This window comes from Sceloporus undulatus, chromosome 6 (assembly GCF_019175285.1).
Source record: "Sceloporus undulatus isolate JIND9_A2432 ecotype Alabama chromosome 6, SceUnd_v1.1, whole genome shotgun sequence".
Taxonomy (NCBI): Eukaryota; Metazoa; Chordata; class Lepidosauria; order Squamata; family Phrynosomatidae; genus Sceloporus; species Sceloporus undulatus.
The window spans coordinates 146066170-146087721 of NC_056527.1; the positions used below are offsets into that span (position 1 = coordinate 146066170).

At 55.1% G+C, this 21552-nt stretch overlaps 4 protein-coding genes across 13 annotated transcripts; 1 reads left to right on the plus strand and 3 right to left on the minus strand.

Annotated features, from left to right (window-relative positions):
* Positions 1–2053: 2053 nt before the first annotated feature.
* On the minus strand, positions 2054–11323 carry ARCN1 (archain 1). The gene is made up of 10 exons (XM_042473174.1): positions 11191–11323; positions 10486–10749; positions 7176–7355; positions 6834–7039; positions 6322–6486; positions 5387–5552; positions 4300–4447; positions 4006–4114; positions 3653–3857; positions 2054–3100 (listed from the first exon to the last, which is right to left on the minus strand). The coding sequence occupies exons 1-10, from the start codon at positions 11191–11193 to the stop codon at positions 3011–3013; spliced, it is 1536 nt and encodes a 511-aa protein (XP_042329108.1). The 5' UTR covers positions 11194–11323; the 3' UTR covers positions 2054–3010.
* A 122-nt stretch (positions 11324–11445) lies between these two features.
* Positions 11446–15102, plus strand: IFT46 (intraflagellar transport 46). Of its 6 annotated transcripts, none has more exons than XM_042473185.1 (8): positions 11446–11563; positions 11672–11768; positions 11861–13304; positions 13410–13531; positions 13671–13737; positions 13886–13946; positions 14189–14274; positions 14460–15102. In XM_042473185.1, exons 3-8 carry the CDS (start codon positions 13062–13064, stop codon positions 14553–14555), a joined length of 675 nt encoding a protein of 224 aa, XP_042329119.1. In that variant the 5' UTR covers positions 11446–11563; positions 11672–11768; positions 11861–13061; the 3' UTR covers positions 14556–15102. The 6 variants fall into 6 exon arrangements, with proteins under 6 accessions (XP_042329119.1, XP_042329116.1, XP_042329118.1 ...); XM_042473187.1 differs by having other exon boundaries at positions 11448–11768; positions 11861–11958; positions 12054–13304; XM_042473182.1 differs by having other exon boundaries at positions 11672–13304.
* Positions 15103–15201: 99 nt separating this feature from the next.
* On the minus strand, positions 15202–18776 carry TMEM25 (transmembrane protein 25). 5 transcript variants are annotated; one of them, XM_042473177.1, is made up of 7 exons: positions 18045–18776; positions 17700–17948; positions 17257–17565; positions 16878–17030; positions 16759–16789; positions 16452–16543; positions 15202–16379 (listed from the first exon to the last, which is right to left on the minus strand). In XM_042473177.1, exons 1-7 carry the CDS (start codon positions 18133–18135, stop codon positions 16114–16116), a joined length of 1191 nt encoding a protein of 396 aa, XP_042329111.1. In that variant the 5' UTR covers positions 18136–18776; the 3' UTR covers positions 15202–16113. The 5 variants fall into 5 exon arrangements, with proteins under 5 accessions (XP_042329111.1, XP_042329112.1, XP_042329114.1 ...); XM_042473178.1 differs by having other exon boundaries at positions 15202–15818; positions 16287–16379; positions 17700–18776; XM_042473180.1 differs by having other exon boundaries at positions 15202–15818; positions 17700–18776.
* A 1054-nt stretch (positions 18777–19830) lies between these two features.
* TTC36 (tetratricopeptide repeat domain 36) lies at positions 19831–21502 on the minus strand. The gene is made up of 3 exons (XM_042477356.1): positions 21343–21502; positions 20626–20814; positions 19831–20170 (listed from the first exon to the last, which is right to left on the minus strand). Exons 1-3 carry the CDS (start codon positions 21446–21448, stop codon positions 19887–19889), a joined length of 579 nt encoding a protein of 192 aa, XP_042333290.1. The 5' UTR covers positions 21449–21502; the 3' UTR covers positions 19831–19886.
* Positions 21503–21552: the final 50 nt, after the last annotated feature.

Below are 21552 nucleotides of genomic sequence, written 5' to 3' on the forward strand. Positions count from 1 at the left end.
CCTCACCCCAAACACCTTCCAGTTAAAACAAATGTGCTCACACAAAGCATAGCTGAACATTACCTCAACCAGAGTGGATTTTGGGAGGGGAAAAGATGCGCTGGCTGCTCTTTTTCCCCCTGCTCTCCCAGCCCCTTCCCCCCCCTGCAGAATACAGGAATGGGGCAGGCAATGGGCTCCTTTCCTGGCCAGATCCAGGCCCCTCGGTCGCTTGGGGGGTGTCCAAACACCAGGAGGTCAGCATCTGCAGCATCTGGAAGTCAGCCTCTGAAAAGGGCGTGAGAGCAGAAGAGGACAAGGGCACAGCTGCTTTACAAGGAAAGAGACCAAGCGCGGAATACAGCGTGGGATCTGGCTGCCTTGTAGGCTGCTCTGATGTTTTCCTTCTTTTAGTGTTTTCAAGTTTAGCTGAGACTTCTTGCTCTCTTCCAGCTGGTACTTTCCTGGATTTCAATGGACTTCCTCTCTCACACACACACTGAAGGAGGTGCAGGTTCCTGCATCAGAAGTGGACTGAAATCCAAAAAAGCCCATGCTGAAACCAACAGCTAATCTTAAAAGGAGTTACTAAAGTCTCTTTCATGCACACACAGAGCGACCCTCCCCACTAGCCCACGTCTGCTTGGTTTTCTGCTTGCCCAAACAGCCAGGTGAGGAGAGGCTGCTGTTCACTTTCCATACCCTCCTCCATCTCTGCTTCTAAGATGCAAAACAGTGCCGAGGCTCCAAGAGCAAAGCCTCTATCCATGGGGCACAACAGGGCAGAGGTGTCACAAGGCATCTCCAGCCCAACGGAAACCTTGGCCCAAGAGTGGGAATGCACAGCAGGGGATTTCTGCAGCACAAGGAGATACATCCACATCCAGGGCTCTGAAAGCAAGAAATGGGAACCAGAGTATTGATCCATCTTGCTCAGTCTCACCTGTGCTGCAAATGCATGAACCATCACTCTTGGATGCCTTGGGCATGGCCCCAGAGAACACCTTTGCCCACGTCAGTCTTGCACACAACAAATCAGAAGTGTGCAACACTAAAACCTCCTTCCCCCACCTAACTGGCGGGCTTGGACCCAGCCCCTGGGCTTTCTGTAAAAACTGACCTGGCTTTAGGGCTGGAGTCCCTGCTGCTCTTGCCAAGATTGACCAACAAGTGCTCTCTGCTGCTTGGCAAAGAGGTCCTTCTCAGCCTTACCTGTAAATGAAAACTGTTACCTTCTCCAAGCAGAACTGAAGCTGCTCAGCCACGGAGTGATGATGCCCATCTCTGCCAGCACTCAAGCAAGGGGGGGGGACCCCAAAAATCTCCTTGAATCAACCCTCCTCTCTCCAAACACGCTACCTATGGGGTAACCACTCTTTGCTTTCTTTTGGCCTCATCTCCATATGGTGCTATCCTTCACTGGCTCCAGAGCACAGGTTAAGAGGCTAGCGACAGACTCATGAGTGCTGACAAATCCCATTTACTTGGCCTGGCAGATGTGCACACCCTCTCCGTCACACAGAGAAGTCTGGTGGCAGCTGCCCAGCTAGGCCTTGTCCAGCCCCCAGTCCTGGCATTCATTCAGTGAATCAAGCAAAGGAACAACCTATGAGGGCTCCCTCTTCTGCCCTGACAGATCCAGGCTGCCCTTTCTATGGAGCCCTCCAGCCACCCTGCCTTTCTTTCACTGCAAGGATGGAGTGCTTTTCAAAGGAAAGGCCAGTGTTTTCTGCATTCCTACCTCCTGCCCAATTCTGGGCTTATACAGAGGAGATACCATATCTACACTGGAACCACCTGGACACCCAGAACTGCCCACCGTAGCCACAAGAGTCAGGCCAAATGTTGCATGTCCACAGTTGAGCAAAGCAACAGGGATAGCATTGCTGTTCCATGCAGGAATGAAACTCTTTGCCCCCCCCCCCACCCACAGCTGTCAAGAGGCATTCAGCAAAAGGATCCCGAATTCTCTCCTGTGGGGCAGAGCTGTGCCCACTCTTGTTCTGGCAGCTCTACCTCCCCCATGAAGAAATCCAGCCAGCCTGCCCTCTCAGCCACCAGACAGCTCCATGCCTCTCCTTGCAGAATACTTTTTATTGGATTCAAGAGCAGGGACTGTGTGTACACTGGAATGTTATAAGGCCTAATGCATTATTTTACAGGGTTACAAAATCTTTAAATATCACCCCCACCACCCCAAGTAAATTTAGGAGAGAAAAAAAAACCTAATTTGATGGTGGAACTACATTTAAACTCAGTTTTAAAAATTAGACAGACAACTCTTGAACACAGCTGGATCAGTAAGTTTCATAGATACTAACCTATGGTACAGAGATATCCCCTGCCCCCAGGGCACTTTGGAAAGAGTCACATCAGCAGCCAGGCGACCCAGGAGAGGCTGGTAACTTCTTTAGCGGGTGGAGGGGGCACAAACGGTCATGTGCTAGGCGCCACTGGCTGCTCCCCTCCCCAGAGCTATAGGCCATTCCTCCAGATGTGCAGCTGCCTCAGCAACAAAGGAAGGGAGGAGCACTCAGGGGTGATGTCAAGAAGGAGCTGCACAGCACCAACAACTCCTCTGCACCCGCCACCAGGCCAGGCTGGCTGGTAAAGGCTCCTTGGCATCAAGAAAGGGAGTGCCAGCAGCTGGTACTGCTGAGGGGCTAGCTGCCATGTTGGTGCACTGGCCAAAGGGAAGGTGCAGAAAAGAGGAACAGCCACACCACTCTCAGCAGCTTTAAGTGGCCTGCAAGGAGAAGGATCCCCTGGGGATAGTGGGAGAGGAGGGGGAGGGAGAACCGCTGTGAATGAAAGCACAGGAGGAGTGAGCTTAAAGGTGTAGGGAGATGAGGAAGAGGAAGGGGGCCCAGCCAGCTGTGCTAGAGAAGCAAGCAGTCTCTCCCTGTCTGGCTTTGCCCTGGAAAGGTCGGTGGGCAAACGAACAGCTCAGTGTCTCCTGACATGGAAAAGCTGCAGTCCGCTTTCCCCAAAGGTTTTAGTCTTGGTTGGTACATCCCAGCAGCAGCAAGGGTTACAGAATCTCATATTTGTCCACGAGGAAGGTAGTCTCTGTGGAAAACCTCACAGGGCTGTTCCCATCCACCTGGGTCACTTTAGTAACCTGAGAGGAGAGAGAGAGAGAGAGAGAGAGAGGGAAGGAGGGAGAGCCCAAAGACACCACAAAGGTCAGTTGGGAAACAACTGTGCTCACCCTCCCAGCTGGCAAACACTAGACTCCTGTAAACACCAGAGGTAGTTTGAGGAAGGGTCCTGCTAGTAAGGACGGAGGAGGGCAATCTTGCTGTGGTGAAGAATCCTCACCCAGATAAGCAGGGACCTTGAAAAGATACCCTCAGCAGAACAGGATCCACCCCCGGTTAAAACAAATCATGCCTCAACAAGGGCTTGCTCATTCCAAGGCCAGGCATGGAATGGGAGAGGAGATATAAGAGAGAGAACCTGCCAGGCACTGGGCTGCTACTGAAGGTGCTTTTTAGAAGATGCCACAGTAGTTGCCCCAAAGAGTAGGACTGTGAACCCTGCCCACGTCTGGGCAGATTCCTCTAAGGAAAACAGGCTGCTTCCGGTGGACCATGATGGCACTGCTGGCCTTGGTCCTCCCTAACTGGGCTGGGAGGCCCATGCCCAACACACTCTTGGCCCAGCAGCTCACCTGGATGTTGCAGTAATTCTTCTTGGAGATGAAGGAGACATGAACGGGGAAGAAGTCATTGGGCTGCCCAGCAATACTGAATTCCAGGCTGCCACTCTTAGTTTTGGCATCGATCACAGGCAAGCACCACTCGAGGGTGTTCCTCCGGCTGTCATGGCGATACTCCCCATCAATCTCCCCGATCACAGGAGCGCCCACCCCAGGCCTAGGTGAAAAGACAACAAATCAGCACAGAAATTCCTCCCACACGCCCCCACCTCTCTCTCACACACACACACATAGATTCACACAGTGCCTGCTGTATTTGAGCTAAACCTTTAACATACATCTCAGGAGACAGGACTACTACTCACGGCAGAGGGATGGTGATCACCACATCATTCAGTTCCAGGCTCTCGTCCTGCAGCTCATACTCAATGTTGACGTCACAACCACTGCCACTCTCCGATGGCCAGCAGTTAACTATGGCAAAAGGGGGACCCTGTTAGCAACCCCATGGCTGCAGCCCCACAATGGGCTCCCATCTCTAGAGGTGCGGAAAGGCCTGGCAAAATGGAGGCCTGCAGCAGTCAGAGAGGAGCCAATCACACCTGGCTCTACCACCACTCTGGCTCCCAACTTGGCCTGTGGGTCTTTCCCGCACTCACTTGTCAGCGGGATGAATGATTCCTCTGTTGTCTGCAGCCGCCACTTCAGCACTCCCACATCACTATTTATGGGGAAAGACTTATCTGGGTTCTTCAGGCCTATCAGAGACTCTGCTGTAAAAAGCTTCTTGTCAACATTGGGGTGAGTCTGAAGGGAAAGAGCAGGGGAAGAAATCAGCTGCATATTTTGGGAAGATACTCATTCCTTTGCCCTTCACACAAACCCTGGACTCTCCTTCCTCTGGGCACCAGGGTCAAAACAAGGAGGCTGCCCAAAAGCAGAGGCCTGGATCTTCCCCTAAACAAGACATGCCAATTCCTCTACTGACATTTGGATCACAGGCTGCTGTTAGCAAGGCAGCTCTATTTGTGGACTGTGAGTGAGCAGTGTCTCCCCCCCCCCCCCCGCCCATTCCAGTAAGAGAGGCTGAGGATGGCGAAGGCAGCTGGGCTCAGCCTTTGGAGGCTAACTGACAGTTTGGCAGAGGCCTGGGACAGGTACCCCTGGGCTATTTACATCCCTCAGTATCTTCACCTAGAATCATAGAATCGTAGAGTTGGAAGAGACTGCAAGGGCCATCCAGTCCAAACCCCTGCCATGCAGGAAATCACAATCAAAGCATCCCCGACAGATGGCCATCCAGCTTCTGCTTAAAGACCTCCAAGGAAGGAGACTCCACTATACTCTGAGGGAGTTTGTTCCACTGTCGAACAGCCCTGTCAGGAAGTTCCTCCTAATGTTGAGGTGGAATCTCTTTTCCTGGAGCTTGCATCCATTGTTCCAGGTCCTTGTCTCTGGAGCAGCAGAAAACAAGCTTGCTCCCTCCTCAATATGACATCCCTTCAAATATTTAAACAGGGCTATCATATCACCTCTTAACCTTCTTTTCTCCAGTCTAAACATACCCAGCTCCCTAAGGCGTTCCTCATAGGGCATGGTTTCCAGACCCTTCACCATTTTAGCTGCCCTCCTTTGGACACGCTCCAGTTTCTCAATGTCCTTTTTTAATTGTGGTGCCCAGAACTGGAGATAGTATTCCAGTTCCTGTGCCAACTTCTGGATGTGCCGCTTGCAGATTCTGCCTACCTGGAGCTGCACTCCTTTCTTGTCCTCATTCTCAACATGGATGCGAATCCGGGCAAACTTTTCATCCAGAATCCGCAACATGATCATGCCATGCAGCTCCATGTTCTGAAGGCCACCGTCCCGGCCGCAGGTCAGGGAAATTTTCTCTTCTATTTTCATATGCACACTAGGGAGGGAAGCACCAGGACACAAACAAATAAAGGAATACCCTGAACGTGGCCATTATAATACAATAAACAATCAGGTAGCCTCCTTTTACATTTTTTAGCTTGTTACTTTTATAGCAAATTGTCATATCCTTGTTAACAAATGTAAAGAGCAGCAATGTAATTATAACTAGTTATAACATATATAACAATATAAACACAATGCATAACTATAAAAATAGTTCACCTATAACTGCAAAGTTCATATAATATTATGCCACCCCTTCTTCTGCAACCATGGTTGTAGAAAATTATTAAAAAGACCTTTAGTCAACGATGTTTCAAAGAATCCAAATCATGGAGGTAAGTCCCAGGGGCCCAGCAGCTCCTTCAGTTTCGCTGCAGCACACTATGCCTTCCTCCCTCTTTTGCAGGCTCTGATCCTTCTTCCCCCCTTGGTCAAAATTAAGCACCAGCCAGTCCCATTCAGGAATTCCTTCTTCCTTCTCCCTAGTCCCTCTGTCCCTAATAACTTGGAAGAACAGAGACCCTAATATCTCATACAAAGTTCCTGCAAATCTCAGTCTACACAGGGTCCCCCAGGTCCCCATGTATTGCTACTTGAAAGGCCAAGGACAACTCCCAGGAATGCTGCAAGAGGCCTAGCTCCCACACCCCAAAAGGAGGTTTAGACTGGATGCTCCAAATCTAGTAAGTCACCCTAAAACCCAGCTGCAACTACTTAAGGGCTATGTGCTCCTCTGACACAGCAACACAAGCCACCCTCACCTCTCCATGTTAATAGGTGGAGCAAGAACTGCAGCTGCGTCCGAGGACCGCTTCCCAACAGATGAGGCAATGATGTTTTCTCCTTCAGATTTCAGCTTGTCCACAAAATTGTCCACTTCCTTCCCTTTGGCGCCAAGCTTGAGTGCCTTGTTGGAGCCGGAGGGCCTAACAAACAGGACAAAAGAGAGCCCTTCTGAGTAGGTTCATTGCTGCATGGCAAGGAGCCAAAAAGAGACCACTGTAGTGCTGTGACACCCCCTTCTTCCTAGGTCTTAAAGCAGTCCCACTGAGCAAGAAGGACCCCACCAGGTAAGGAGTTCACATGAAGGAATGTTTGCAAGATGCCCTTCAGCCAAAAGGTACACCATCCATTACTAAGGAAGCCCTGTTGGACCACTAACCCAAGAAACCCACTGAAGACAGAGGGCTGGGACATCAATCCAGTGGCAACCCCCCTCCCCCCAATGTTTTACCTCTACTAAGAAACCAGCCCGGCAAAGGCCCCTTTGTACCTGGATGACATTGGAGTCACTTTGGGTTTCTCAGTTTCAATAATGGTTTCTGTAATCATGGCAGCTGTGGTTCCTCCCGACACAGCAGAGCTGCCAAACCCACCAAAGCCTGGTGCTTTTGTGCCCCGACGCTCAGCGTCTCTGCGTGCCTGCTGCAACTCCTTGGCTTTCCGGCGCATTTCAGCTTTGGCCTCACGTTCTTGTGTCTAAATGTGAGATTAAGAGAGGAGATGCTATGCTGATTCTTAACAACCATACAGGGAAGCCATTAACCCATACCAAAGGCACCCCGTGCAGAGGAAAATCTAGCCCAATAAGGCACAGAGGACATTTTTGGTGTACCTCACGGACAGCTCTGAAGACTTTCTCCTCATGAGAGTCCATCTCTGTAAAAGTGCGGATCTGAGCCAGGTTGACGTTCTCTCGGTAGCCAAGCGCAACGATCTCATCAAAGGCAAATATTAGATCAAAACAATGTTCAGAGATCTCACTCTCTTCTAGTGCTCTACAGTATTCAGGGATCTGGAGGGAAACAGAGAAAAAGACAGTTGGACATCCGTTTTTGTGGGGGATCCATTTCGAAACCCCCCTCTCATGAAAATGGAGACTCGCCAATATTCAAGCTCCATAGGCTTGAATGAGGTGCATGTCCGCGAGCGCACACGCGAGGCATGCCACATTAAAATTAACGGGGGTTGCCTCTCTGTGAATATTCAAGACTGCGGATCTCAAGGCCACAAAAACAGACTGTATTCCTCTTTTTAGAACTTTATTTTCTACAGAACGTTGTAGCGTAATAGCAAATTCAGTTAAATCTTTTAAGAAGCATTCAAAAATGCTTGTATTTAATCTCTTTCTATCTAGAATGTTTTTTGTCTTCCACCAAATGCGCAGCTTCTGGAGGGCTGCACAAGGGGCAGTCAGGGAGGGTTGACAGACCTCACAGCCACAATGCTCAAGCTATAAATACAGTTGACCCTCCTTGTCTTTAGATTTTTTATCCACGGAATCAAGCATCCATGGCTTGAAAATATTCAAAAAAATTAGAAACTGCAACTAGAAAACCTTAATTTTGCCATTTTATATAAAGGACACCATTTTGCTATGCCATTGCATTTAATGGGACTTGAGCATCCATGGATTTTATTATCTGAGGTGGTGGTGGTGTTCTTGGAAGCAAACTGCAGCAGAAAACAAGGGACCACTATATATACGCATAAGAGAAATTTTACATAAACTAAACAGAAATCGCTATAAATACAAACAAACTGTTTTGCTTTAACACTATTCAAGCATATCCAACCCACAACAGTTTCTTAAATTCTGCCATCCTCTCAAAGCCACAATTTTTGTCGCTCTGTATTTTCCATTCTCCTCTCTGGGTCTCGCTAGAACAGGGGTAGGCAATCTTTTTGAGCTAGGGGCCAGGTTGCTGTCCCTCAGACAACTGGGGGGCCGAAACCAAAAAATAAATAAATAATTTTTTAAAAAATTAAACAAATAAATAAAAAATAAAAATTAATTCCTACATACACTGCACACATCATATTTTGAAGTAAAAAACAAAATGGGAACATATACAATACAGGCCCGGTGCGACCGCTGGAGCCCTGCTGGAGGGCTCCGGCGATCACAACGGGCCTCCTACAGGCCCGCTGCTGTGTTCTAAAATGGCGGCAAAGTCTTGCACGACCTTTCCCATCCTGCCCCGTGACAGGAAAGGTCACGCGAGACTTCGGCCGCCATTTTATAACACAAAAACGTGGAAGCTGCGGTGGGGGCGTAGCATTGCCATAAGTCAGGACCTCCAAACTGGGACAAACGTAGGACAAAATTTTCAAGTGGAGGACACTTTTTTAAATGGAGGACACGTGAAAAAATTTGCTGGTTTTTAAAAAAATGTTAATATAAATGGAGCTAACCCAACTGCCCCTCCCCCTGAACCCTATTTTGGAACCATCCAAGGCCTGATGTGAGAAGTTTAATAACTTCTTCGCGGATAAAATCTCTCGGATAAGGGCTGATCTCAACACCGGTATTAGTTCAGAATCTAGAGTAGAGGTATCCAGAGCTTCCGTGGACTTGGTTAAACTGGATCACTTTGAATCTGTAAGTACCGAGGATGTTGACAAGATTCTTCGAAGTGTTAGGAGGATGACTTGCTCTCTCGATCCCTGTCCTTCATGGTTGACAGCTCAAGGGGGGACGGTTGTAACAAATATGTTGCACCATATTATTAATTCATCTTTCAGGGATGGGCAGTTTCCATCTACTCTGAAGACGGCCATTGTAAAACCTTTGTTGAAAAAGCCCTCCCTTGACCCCCTAATTCGGAATAATTATCGGCCTGTCTCGCTGCTGCCATTTCTAGGGAAGGTGATCGAGAGGCCAGTTGCCCTTCAGCTTCAGGGGATCTTGGATGAAACGGATTATCTGGACCCATTTCAAACCAGCTTTCGGGCAGGCTATGGAGTTGAGGCTGCCATGGTCGCCTTAGTTGATGATCTCCGTCTGGGCATGGACAGGGGGAGCGTGTCCCTGTTAGTGCTCTTGGACATCTCAGCGGCCTTTGATACCATCGACCATGGTATCCTTCTGGATCGCCTGAGGGAGTTGGGTATCGGAGGCTCTGCTTTGCAGTGGTTCCATTCCTGCCTCTTGGGTAGATTCCAGATGGTGGAGCTGGGGGACTGTCGCTCCAATAGGAGGGCCCTTACATCTGGGGTCCCTCAGGGAGCGATTTTGTCCCCCATGCTATTTAACATTTACATGAAGCCGCTGGGAGAGATCATCTGGAGACACGGGGCGCGGTGTTATCAGTATGCTGATGACACCCAAATATGTTTCTCTGTGTCTCCGACTCATGCAGTGACTAAGGATGGCATCTCTCCTCTAAATGCTTGCTTGGAGAAGGTAATGGGCTGGATGAGAGAATGTTGGGGTATTGGGTTTGTTGTTCTTATTGTTCTATTTACTTGTTGTACTGTACTGTGACCTTTGGAATAGCGGTATAGAAATAAATTATATTATTATTATTATTATTATGTTTCTGAGGCTTCTGTAGACAATTGCCCCCCCTTGCCCGCTGCTTGCCCCCCCTTGCCCGCCGCCAAAGGCCCCGCCGCATGCACGAAAGGCCTAAGGTCCCGGGATTGGGGGGGAGCCGGGCCGGGCAGGGGCCCTCCAAAAGCGGGATTGTCCCGGGGGCTGCCAGGATAGGGGCGGCAATCGGCAGCAGCACCAGGCTGGGGCCAGTCCCAAGGCCTCTGCGGGCCATAGTTTGCCGACCCCTACACTAGAACAACTGGTGCAACTGAATGAAAGGGAACATTTCTTCCAATGAGAGATAAAATAAAGGTTGTATTAAATCTGTCTCTGCGCCACTTCCCTGCCAAGTCCCATGAGCCCCAGCTATATCAATGTCAGTCGGAGCTCACTGACTGGAAGATCACTTCCAAGGACTGCTGCAAGTCAAGGAAGTGTCCCCCATAGTGCCCCAGGTATGTGCCAGCCCTTCATCGCCCTGCCATGTGAATTGGCTGAACTGGCCAACATATTGAAAGGAGCGGAGAGGCCAGGGTTGGGGTCCCCAGAGGGCCTCTGCTCCATCTTGCCACAGAGCCCAGGAGGATCATTTTGCGAGTGGCCTCACCACTCGAGAGAAGAGCCTGAGGGTCTCCAGGTCCTCCAGGATGTTGCTGTTCTTGGTGGTGATGAGCACCATGTACAGCTTCTCCATGGGCTGGTAGACGTAGCGCACGCTCTCCGTCTCCACGAAGGTGTGCTGCTTCCCGGTGTTCATCAGTTTGGGGAAGGCTGCCAGCAGCCCCTCGATGCGGGTCCGGGTCATCTCCACAAACTGCCGCGAGACGATGGCCTTCCCGGCCTTGGTGCAGACAGCGGCCGCCAGGAGCACCTGGAACGAGGACAGAGGAAGAGAGAGGGGCCTGGGTCTGATACACGTCATCCTTCCAGAGACACGCGACAAAGTCCTCCTCAGGGCCCACACTCGCTGTTTGTAAGGCTGCATCCACATTGGAGAGATAACAACCCGGTTTGGCAACGCTTTCACTCATTGTCTGGCTCAGGGCTATGGAATTCTGGGAGTATGCTCTGGGCCCGCAACAAACTCCAACTCCCAGAATTCCATACCCCTGAGCCAGACAATGAGTGAAAGCGTTGCCAAACAGGGTTATTATCTCTGCAGTGTGGACGCAGCCTTAAGAGGCCTAATGCAGCACCAACCGCGGCTCCCAGCAGCAGAGCGAGAGGGCCACCAGGGAAAGGAGTACCGCAGACGGAGCTCTTTGCCTCGAGGCCCGGCAGAGAGGGAAGGAAGGAAGGGAAGGCGACTGACCATGACTGCGGCGGTGTCTCCTGCTCCTTCTCCGGTCGGGCTCCCGCTACCTTCAGAGGCTTCTACCACACAAGATGGCTGCCCCGAGCCACGTCTCCCAGGCGGAAGTGGCGTCACCACGCTCCCTCGCTCTCGCACTGCCAGCGGGACCCCGCCCCCTCCTCGGAGCAAGCCCCGCCCCCGCCCGCCCTGTGCTTCCGCGTTCCCACCGCCAGAGGACGCCGCTCTCCTTCCTCCCCGTCCGCTCTAGCCTTTCGGGAAGAACATAGAGGCGTTGCCATGGCGACGGAGCAGCCTAGTCCTGTCCGTGGCACCTGAGCGAGCCATGCCCGCAGTGCTTCCGCCTCCGCCGCCGCCCGAGGCCTCGCTGCAGGTAAGAGGAGCAGGAGGCGGCGAAGGAAGCGCAGGGCCTGGGCTGCGGAGAGTCCCGGCGAGGCCCCGCTCTTCCCTTGCCGTGCCTGTGTCTGTCGTTGCTCCGCAGACGCGCCTGGTGGAGAACCAGCCCTACGACGAGAGCCTGGAGGTGAACGAGGCCGAGGACGTGGCCAGCCTCTACGCGCCCAGCCCCCGATAGCCAGGTGGGGCCTAAGCGGAACGAGGCCGGGGACAGGGGCTCTTGCCTATCCGCCCCTCTGCCGCCGGCCTCACTCTCTCGCCTTCCCCGCTGCAGGAGCCAGACCCGCCGCCCGAGGCGCCCGCAAAGGCCTAGCCCAGGACAACAGCAGCGAGGAGGAGGAAGAGGAGGACGAAGTGGAGCAGATGCTCAAGGTCTTCCCCCATCGAGGGGCTTTGAGTGGCACTGGCCGGACCCCGAAGCAGAGGCCCCTCACAGCCCCCCTCTCTCTCTCTCTCTGTTCCCATAGGAGAAGAAGGGGACCCCGCTGAGCTCCCAGCGGAGGTTTAGCGGGAACGAAGTGGAGGACGAGGACTCCTCCGAAACGGACTCCGAGGACGACGAGGACGAGCACGGAGGGCCCCTGGAGGGGTAGGGGCCTGGAGGGAGAATGAGGGCCACGGGTGCCCTGGGCAGCACCAAGGCCCCTGAAGCGGTTCCCAATGGCTCAGGCAATTGCCCCGAAGCGGCTGGCCAGGAAGGGTCCCAGGCTGAGCAGACCTGGGACCCAACCCACGCCCTTGTGGCTGCAAATGGCTGCAGGACTGGCATTGGACCACCGGAGCGGCCTCTAAGGCCAGGGATAGGGAGCCTCCAGCGCTCTATTGCAATGCTGCTCCCATTGCCCTTCGCACTGTGTCTGCAACCAGGAGCTGATAGGAGATGCAGCCTCGGCATCCCTGGAAGGAAGACTTACTCCCCACCCACAAGAACAGCACCAGCAGTCCCCTCCCTGCTCCCCGAGAATAAAAGGGTTTCTGTACCACTTTCAGACACTCATCATTCAGGGAAATTCCTGTTTTCTGTGGAAGAAGCCCTTTTTGTGCATAGGAGACGGCACAGGAGAGTGCTGGCTTTTGTGTGGGCCCTGCCTCCAAACACAGAGGCCCCATTATAAAGGTACAGTCGGCCTTTCTTATACACGGATTTTTTATACACCGATTTAAGCATACACAGTTTGAAAATGTTCCAAAAAAGTATAAATTTACCTTGATTTTCCATTTTTTTTATAAGGGACACCATTTTGCCATGTCATTATATGTAATGGGACTTGAGCATACACGGATTTTGTTATACACGGGAGATCTTGGAACCAAACCCCAGCGGATAACAAGGGTCCACTGTATAGTGTTCCTTCTGACACTCCTTACACAGAACATTGTCTGGGGCAACACTGTGGAGGGTTTGCCTCTGACCCTGGTCTTGCCGCTTTGCAGCATCCCAGGTACCATGGCAGACACAGCCATGCTGTATTTGGATGGTCCATGAGTCATCATTTTGCGTAGCACCATGCTTTGTAGCAGACTCTTTTGACCAGGGGAAAGAATGGAAGTTGATGGCCCATCAGGGGGCCTTGGATTGTTTCTTTCAGGTCCCACGCCTGGATGGGAAACCAGATAACCTTGGGCTGTTGGTGCTGGATGAGCCCTCCATAAAGCAGTCTGATCCCACCGTGCTTTCCCTCTGGCTGACAGAAAACTCCAAGCAGCACAATGTGGCCGTAAGCCAGGGAGGGAGGAAGCTGCTCTCAGAGACAGAAAGGGAAAAGGAGTACTTGGCTCTTGGTCCCAAGTGACCCCCTAGAGCCATGGCATTCTGTTTCTAGCAGCAGATTAAAGTGAAGAGCCTGGAGAACACCGAGAAAAAACCCAAAGCCATTGACAACTGGATTGAGAGCATCACTGAGCTGCACCGCTGCAAGACCCCTGCCACCGTCCACTATGCCAGGTGGGACTCCCTGAAAGGGCCAGACCCAAGTTGGAGTGGGGGCAAGGGCAGATGCCTGGGGCTTGGCATGAGTGCTCTCACAGGGGCGCTTCATTTCAACCCTCTTCTCAGGCTGCTGCTCTATGCTTTTCCCTTTCAGGCCTATGCCTGACACTGAGACCCTCATGCAGGAGTGGCCCCCTGAATTTGAAGAGCTGCTGGGAAAGGTAGGGCCACACAGACTCTGCTTTCAGCTGCCCCCCCCCTGCCCCTTGCGGAGGCTTGATTTCCTGCTAGCTTCCTGTGGGAGGCACATTGGCATATAAGCCAGTGGATCTGCTGGGTGTCCCTGAGCTTCCATTTTCTGCCCTTCAGGTGAGCCTCCCCACTACAGACGTTGATTGTAGCCTTGCTGAATACACAGACATGATCTGTGGTGAGTATTCAAAGCAGGCCTTTCCTTTCCTGGCTCTGTATTGGCCTGAACACCAAACCATCTCTGGATGTGGGTGTCTATAGCTTTATCAACTGGACAGACCACCAAAGAACATTTAGATCCTGGCTGGCAAGCACCAGGCGCAATGTCTCCAGTTGCCAGATGGTGCAGCTGGCTAGCTAATCTTTTGTTTGACCCAGACTCAAATGTTCCTCTTGGGTGGGTGGGGATCTTTTCCTCAGCTGTTCTGGACAATCCTGTTTACAAGAGCCGCATCCAGTCTCTGCACACTCTCTTCTCACTCTACTCTGAATTCAAGAATTCACAGGTAGGTGGGACAGTGCTCTCAGAAGCTGCTGCTCTGGCTCTGGGGAAACAAAGGGGTTTGGGGAAAAGGGGGCTGCCTGCAGTTGCCATCCATTCATGAGCCTGAACAGTGGGGCCCCACCCAGGCAGAAGGGGCTGCGAAGGTATGAGCTTACACATTGGTCTCCCCTCTCACTTTTCCTGTAGCACTTCAAGGCCCTGGCTGAAGGCAAGAAGGTCGCAAGTCCTCCTTCCAATCCCCCATCCCAGGCTGGAGAGTCAGACATCCTGAACTTCACTTGAGCTGCCCACTGGCCTCTGGAAGGAGTCATTTGAAGAGAAGAACATAGGGTCTTGTTTGCAAGCATCTGGTTGTGGAAGGCTAGAAGAAACTGTTAACATGATGGACACCAACAAAACACAGCAGCCCCAGGATAACAGATTGTAAGCCCGAGGGCAGGGAATCGTCTAACTAAAAGATTGTATGTACAGCGCTGTGTAAATTTACAGCGCTTCATAAATAAAGGTTAATAATAATAACAACAGTGGAAGGGTGGGTTTAAATAGGGATCCAGTTTGAACGCTCTGTCCCCCTGGGTTTGGTACCAGAAGATGTTCAGCATCTCACATACTTTGTACAGCCTTTGAGAAAGAGTTGTTTCAGTAAAGTTTTGCTCTTGGTATTACTTTGTTCCTGAAAGAGAACTGGGAGGGAGGGAGGGACTGCACTTTGGTTTGTGAGTTCCAGAGCCATTAATCCAAACCCAGCATTGTTCTGCTGAAGGGCCATGGGTATGCCCTTAAGCACAATAAACTCTCCCCCCCCTTGAAGATACAAGGGTTGCATTTTAGTCACCTGGTACATCACCCCTCAAGCAGCTTTGCCCAGCCTGCCTGTGGAGACACAAACAGACTGCACCCCTATAATTTATTTACTGTTAAGCACGAACAGTATTAGACACTTTATTTCAAACTTGGTTCTCACTACTGGCCCTGTATGAAGGGGGTACCTAGCCTCTCCCACAGCAGTCCAGGATGTGTATATAAGCAAAGGGACAGCCCTTGGACTCAGCCCTTAATGTGCAAAAGCGCAGAAGCAGCAAAGCCAACATGCTTCAGATGGGCAGCAGTACAGAGCAGGCCTGTGGGTGGGAAGGAAGAGTAAGGATCTGCATGCAGATAGAGCCTCCCTGGAGCGGAAAGAATGGCCATGCTGAGGGGAGAAGCAGGGCCACGAAAGAGTGTGTGTGTGTGGTGCTGGTGGTGTGGCTCTTGCAGCATTCAGCAGTGCTGGACAGAGGGGGGGGGGGCATTCCTCAGCTCCTCTTGCACAGGAGCCCTACATCCCAGACCAGGCTTCCTGGAGCCACCGGTAGCTGCTCCGCTGCCTTGTGCAGTATTTTGCTCCAGAGAAATGAGGGCAGGTGTCCCATCGCTGTCTGTTCCTGCAGGCCCCTTCTAAGGTCTTTGCACCCACTAGCAGGGACAGGTGTCACAGCCAGATCTCGTCGCTACTCATACTGGAAGCCTGGTAGATATATCCGACCATCGGGAAGTGACCAAGACCTGTCAAGCGTGGGAAAGAGCATGTGTGTCAACACAAAGCCACCGCAAGCCCTGGGGTCCCCATGGCAGGTCAGGCCAGTTCTGTCCCATTCCCACAAGCTGGATGTGGCACTCCTGTCCAAAAGCCCTTCTCCCACAGAGAGGCCTCAAGAGCCTGGCATCCAGAGGCTTAGTCCTTCCTCTGCATGACAAGCTTCAGGACTTCTCAGGAGTGCATCAGTCCCTACTTTTAAAGACATCTCAACTCCATATGGCCAAACCAATTTCCTTCTCTGACCCTGCATTCTGGCAGCATTCAGTTCTGCAGATGCCCTCCTGTAAGAAGGCCCCAAATGAGTCCCCATTTGGCCTGCTTTTCCTGACCCAGCCTGGCTTTTCCAACTTGCCAAGCCCCAAGGAAGTGCAAAGGTGGTGGCAGTGATGGTGATGGTGGGGATCCCCCATTCCCATGGCCCCCCATGCGCCGACCTCGCTCTACAAGGACCAGGTGGTTCTCTGGCTCTGAGAGGGCCCTCTCCTCTTCCTCCTCCACTGGCGCATTGCCTGCTGCCTTCTCCTGGCCTGTGGGGAGAAAGAGATGGGGGTAGGCAGTGGTCTGCATCCCTCCATGGCCGCCCCAGAGGAGAGCCTCACCTGTTGCCTCAGCGCTGAAACTGTTGAGCAGCAGGTCGGCTGGCAAGGAGGTGTTTGCCCTTGGCATCTGAGGCTTCAGACGGCTGGGGTCCCTGTGGGGAGGGAGGGCAGAGGCAGCTGCTGAGAGGGGCTGGCAAAGGTATCCCCTTGGTCAGGTCAAGTCGGAACCAGGTCCCCTCAGAGGGCAAGGTGACCCTGACTCTGCTGGGAGGCCCCTAGGGCTCAGCCTTGCCTTGTGCCAAGCAACCCACAGGAAGAGCCTTCTTCCCTCCCCAACTTAGTCCCCCCCCCAGCCTTGGAAGGTTACCTGGGAGGCAGTGGCACCAGGAAGGGGGGTCCTGGAGCGAGGAGAGAAGGAGAAGAGGGGAGCCATCAGGCCAACAGGGGGGCGGCCTTGGCCCTCCAGCCCTTTGGCCCCAAACTCACCTGCGGCAGCGGCCTTGGCCTCCTTGGCCCTCCTCCTCCTCTGGCAGAGCAGGCAGCCAAGCAGGGAGCCCAGGCAGAGGAAGGCCCCCAGGGCCCCGGCGCACCCCAGCACCAGCACCACCAGGGGCAGCTCCACACGGGTGGCCAGCAGACCTGCGGGCCAGAAGGGTGGGTGGCAGGCCGTGAGGAGGGCTGGGGGGCAGGCCAGGTGGCACACTAGTGCCAGGGCCCCCCGAGTGCCAGGGCCCCCAAGTGCCAGCCCCCCGAGTGCCAGGGCCCCCCAAGTGCCAGCCCACCAGTGCCATGGCCCCTGAGTGCCAGCCCCCCCGAGTGCCAGGGCCCCTGAGTGCCAGCCCCCAGTACCAGGTCCGGGCCTCACCTGAGAGCGGGAGGGAGGTGTTGGGGGCGTGGGCCTGGTGGCCCCGGAGGGAGAGCTGGAGTTGGAGGCGGAGGGCTTGTTCGGGGGGCCAAGGGTAGGTCTTGGCGTCGAGGAGGAGGAAGCGGGAGGCGGAGGTAGGGGCGGCGTTGCCCAGCAGCAGGGGCCTGCCCTCAGGGTCCGTCCAGGTGATCCGGGCCGCCGGGTGGGCCTCCACCAGCACCAGCAGCGCCAGCGCCAGCGCCCCCGAGCCGCCGCCCTCCTCCTGCTCTTCCTCGCGCGGGGCCTCTGTTTGGAGAAGCTCCGGCTGAACTGCGAGGGCGAGAGGGAGCGGGCTCAGCAGCAGAGCCACGGAGCGCCCAGGGAGGGAGCCAAGGCAGGCAGGGTCCCTTGGCCTCCCGGAGCCCCAGCCCGGCCCACAGGGAGCTCCAGGCCCCGCGGCTCACAGTGGACCTCCAGCAGGACCGAGGCCTCGGCGGCGGCGGCGGCTTCATCGGAGGCCTCTGGGTCGGAGGCGGCGGCGGCGGAGCAGTTGTGCAGAGTCCGCTCCAGGCGCCCGGGCCTCAGCGCCAGGCGCAGCCGCCTTCCTCCTCCTCCGTCTTCTCCGTCCAGGAACCAAGCCAAGGAGGGCGCCGGCGCCACGCAGGAGATGGCCGGGCCCTCGGGGGCTGCGGCGGGGGGCTGCGGCGGGGCTCCTGCGTCGGAGCGGAGGCAGAGAGAGAGAGAGAGAGAGCGGCTCAATTCCCCGCCGGTCGGAGAAACCCGCCGGCCCCGCCCGGCCTCCTCCTCACCTGGGGCAGCCCCCAACAACCGAGGCAGCAGCAGCAGCGCCAGAAGGAGGCCAGGCGGAGCGGCAGGAGCGGGGTCCCACCCCGGGGCCATCGCGCGCCTTTCTCCGCCGGCGGCAGCAGCAGGGACCTTGCCGCAGCCCCCGGGGAGACCGACAGAGCAGCAGGAGCAGGCGGCGATGCGGGCCCGGCGTCCGTCCCCCGCCCTCGGCTGCCCGCAGCGGCCGCAGCCCGACCGAGGAGGAGGAGGAGCCGCAGGGCGGAGGCAGAGGGGTCAGGGACCTGGCTCAGGTGCCCTTTCCTTCCGTCGGGGCTCCCGGGGCCAAGAGTCCAGGCGGGGAGCCTCGGAGGAGGACCTCTTTGGCCGGACCTCTGCTGCGGAACCCAGGGGGATCTGCGCCGGGCGGGGCCCCTCTTCGCTGTGTCCCGAGGGAGCGAGGGAGGGAGGGGGCCAAAGGCGCCGAGAAGAAGGCGGAAGGCCTGGTTCTGAGGAGAGGGCCCTCTGGACCCAAAGGAGCCCCATGGCGGGGGGAGACGGGGGTCCAGGGGAGCCCCTTCCCACCTGACGCCCTCCTCCTCCTCATCACCTGGGGCCTCCTTCCCCGCTGAAGCTTCCACTTTCTCACCTCCGTCCTTTAATTTCTGTCCAGCATTCAGCTGCACGCATTATCACTTCCACCCACTGCTGTGACAATATCTCTCTTGTGTTGGCATCCCTTCACTGGCTCCCCCTCCCTTTCCACATTCAGTATAAGCTCCTGCTGTCGATATTTAAAGCCCTCCATGGACTGGCCCCTCCTTACTTATCAGACCTTATTTCTCCTCACCTTCCCACTAGAGCCCTCCATTCTGGTAGTCAAGGTCTGCTGTCCCAGCCCAGGATTTCCTCTGCCCCATCCCGGATTCGCCCCTTTTCACTCGCTGCCCCTCACTCCTGGAACCTTCTTCCCCCACGAACAAGAGCCATCACTTCTTTAACCAGCTTCAAAACGGAGTTGACGACCATCCTGTTCAGAGAAGCCTTCCCAGGCATTGCATAATTGTCACTTGCTATTTGATGTTCTTTTGTTGTCTGTTTTATTGAATCACTTCCTATATTGCTATGTATTTTATATGTATTATCCTACTAGAGAGGCCCCCTCCCCACCATCTTCCCCTTCTCCTTTTGTGTCATGTCTTTTTAGATTGTAAGCCCGAGGGCAGGGAACCCTCCAATTAAAAAGATTGTATGTACAGCGCTGTGTAAATTTACAGCGCTTTATAAATAAAGGTTAATAATAATAATAAATAATAAATGAAGCTTCATGGTTTGAACGGCTTGCCCCCCTCCCTCCCTTTTGACCCACGAGGAGCAGCTTCAGCCCCCCCCCAACAAGGGCTGGAGAGCAGCGGAGGTTTGGGGTGGGATGCAAAGGGGAACCCTCCCAGCCCCTGCCCCAAAAGAGACCTCCAGGTGCATGAGCCACACATTCGCCGGGAAACCCCCAACAGGCTGCTGTCCCAAGTCCCCTCCTGAGAGCCAGGGCTGCTGGTCATGGGCCTGTTTGGGGGGGTCCCTGAGGCAGCAGTGCCCCCCTTTTCTCTGGGGAGGGAATCTCATCTGGGCTGCCGCTGGTCAAGGCTCTGCCTCCTGGTTATGGATCCCTCCTTCCCCTCAAACCAAGGCAAGGCCTTCTGCTGCACCAGGCTTTCTTCCTGGGCCCGGGAGGCAGCTGAGGCCTGCTCCTTAGGGCTCCGGGGCCATTTGCAGCCACCACCCCCCATAGCAGGCAGGAAGGAGCAGCCCCACTCTTGGCAAAGGCCTCTCTTTATTCAGGGCCATGGGGGGGGGGGGCAAAGTCCTTCTCAGTCCAGCTGCCCCAGCAGAGGCTCCTTCTGGCTCGGGCCCTGGAGCTGCTTCATGACCTCAGACAGCATCTGGTTGCAGAGGGCGGCGTAAGGATTCATCTGGACCAACTGCTGGCGGGCAAAGGCACTGCCCAGCCGGGCGGCCTGCTCAAAATCGCCCCGAGCCTCGTCCTCCTGGCCTTGCAAGCGCCGGATCAGCCCCCGCTGCACGAAGCCCTGGCAGGCCACGGATCCGGTGCCTTTGCTCAGCCTCAGGGCTGTGTCCAGGTCCTCCAGGGCACCTCAAGGGAGGAAGAGGGAGAGGAGCAGTGAGGCGCCCCTGCCAAGAGATTGCCAAGACCCCCAGCCCCTGGCAGCCCCCCGCTGCTTGGCAAGCAGGCCCTAGGGGGCCAGAGCCTGCCTTCCCTGACCATGGGGCCAAAGGGAGCCCGTAACTGCATGGAACCGGCCCTGGGAGGCAGAGGAGGCAAGGGGCAAGAGGGGGCCAGAAAGGGGTCTTCCCAGCAGCAGCAGCAGCAGCAGACAAGGTGGCCGTTTGGGATCGCACAGCCCTTCTGAGCCCAGGGAAGAGCCAGGTCTGCGCCGCTGGGCCCAAAGGCCAGGCCCCTGGCAGAGTTTGCGTGGGGCAGGGCTGAGTTCAGGGGCTCCTTCTTTGCTTTGGCCCCTCCGTCTTCCTCCAGAGCTCCTGTGCCCTCCGCCGCCTCACAGGGTGCCCTCGAGGCCGCCTGCCACTTACCCGCCACATCCCCCTTGAGGCGGAGTGCCTGGGCCCGGTTGTTGTAGGCTGAGGCTCGCTCCGGGAGCAGTTGGATGGCTAGGCCAAAGGTCACCAGGGCCTCCTCCAGGTCCCCGGTCTCCGCCTGGGCGACTCCCAGAGCCTCCAGCTCCGTGGCTCTTCCCAGCAGCTCCGGGTCAAAGGCTCCTTCTGTGGCCAAGAAGAGGAGGAGAGGCAGGACCTTGGGATGGTCTCCGTGGGAAAGAGCAGGCGGCAGGGCCCCTTGCCAGAGGGCACAGCTGCCCACCCAGAGGCCTTGCTTCTCAGGAACACTGCTGCTGTGCGCCTTCAAGTCTTTTCTGACCCGCGGGGAGCAAGAGGAAAGGTGGCATGGCCAAGGCTTGCCTGCTGGGTGCCCAGAGTCTGCCTCGCATTACCCTAAAACCACTGCCCCGCGCTCTCAGAGTGGCTGCACCACCCAGAATATCTGTCACACCTAAAGCCTGGGCGCCATTGCCGGATGGAGCCTTCAAGAAGGGGGCCTTTCGAAGGGCCCAGGCCTCCTCCCCCGCAGCCCCCATCTCGCCTCTCGCTCTGCAAGGCCTGGCTAATGAGAAGCAAAGGCCGATCCTTGGGGGTTCATGCACCCCAAGAAGGATCCTGGCCCCTGGGTCTGACAGGAGCTCCAGGCGCCCTTCTGGCCAGCCCCAGAACCCCAGGGATTGGGGCCCAGCTCACCTTCCCCTTCGGCCTCCTTCTCCGACTCGGCACCAGAGAGTTCGGCAAAAGGGTTGTTGGGGTGGAAGATGCTCTGCAGCACTGCCCTGTCATTGGCCGTCGCCATGTTGGCTCCAGACGAGGAGGGCAGCGAAAGGCGGGAGGGCTCCTGCAGGTCAGAGGCAGCCTAGAACTACTGGGCCAAGGAGGGGCAGCCCTCCAAACAGCCAA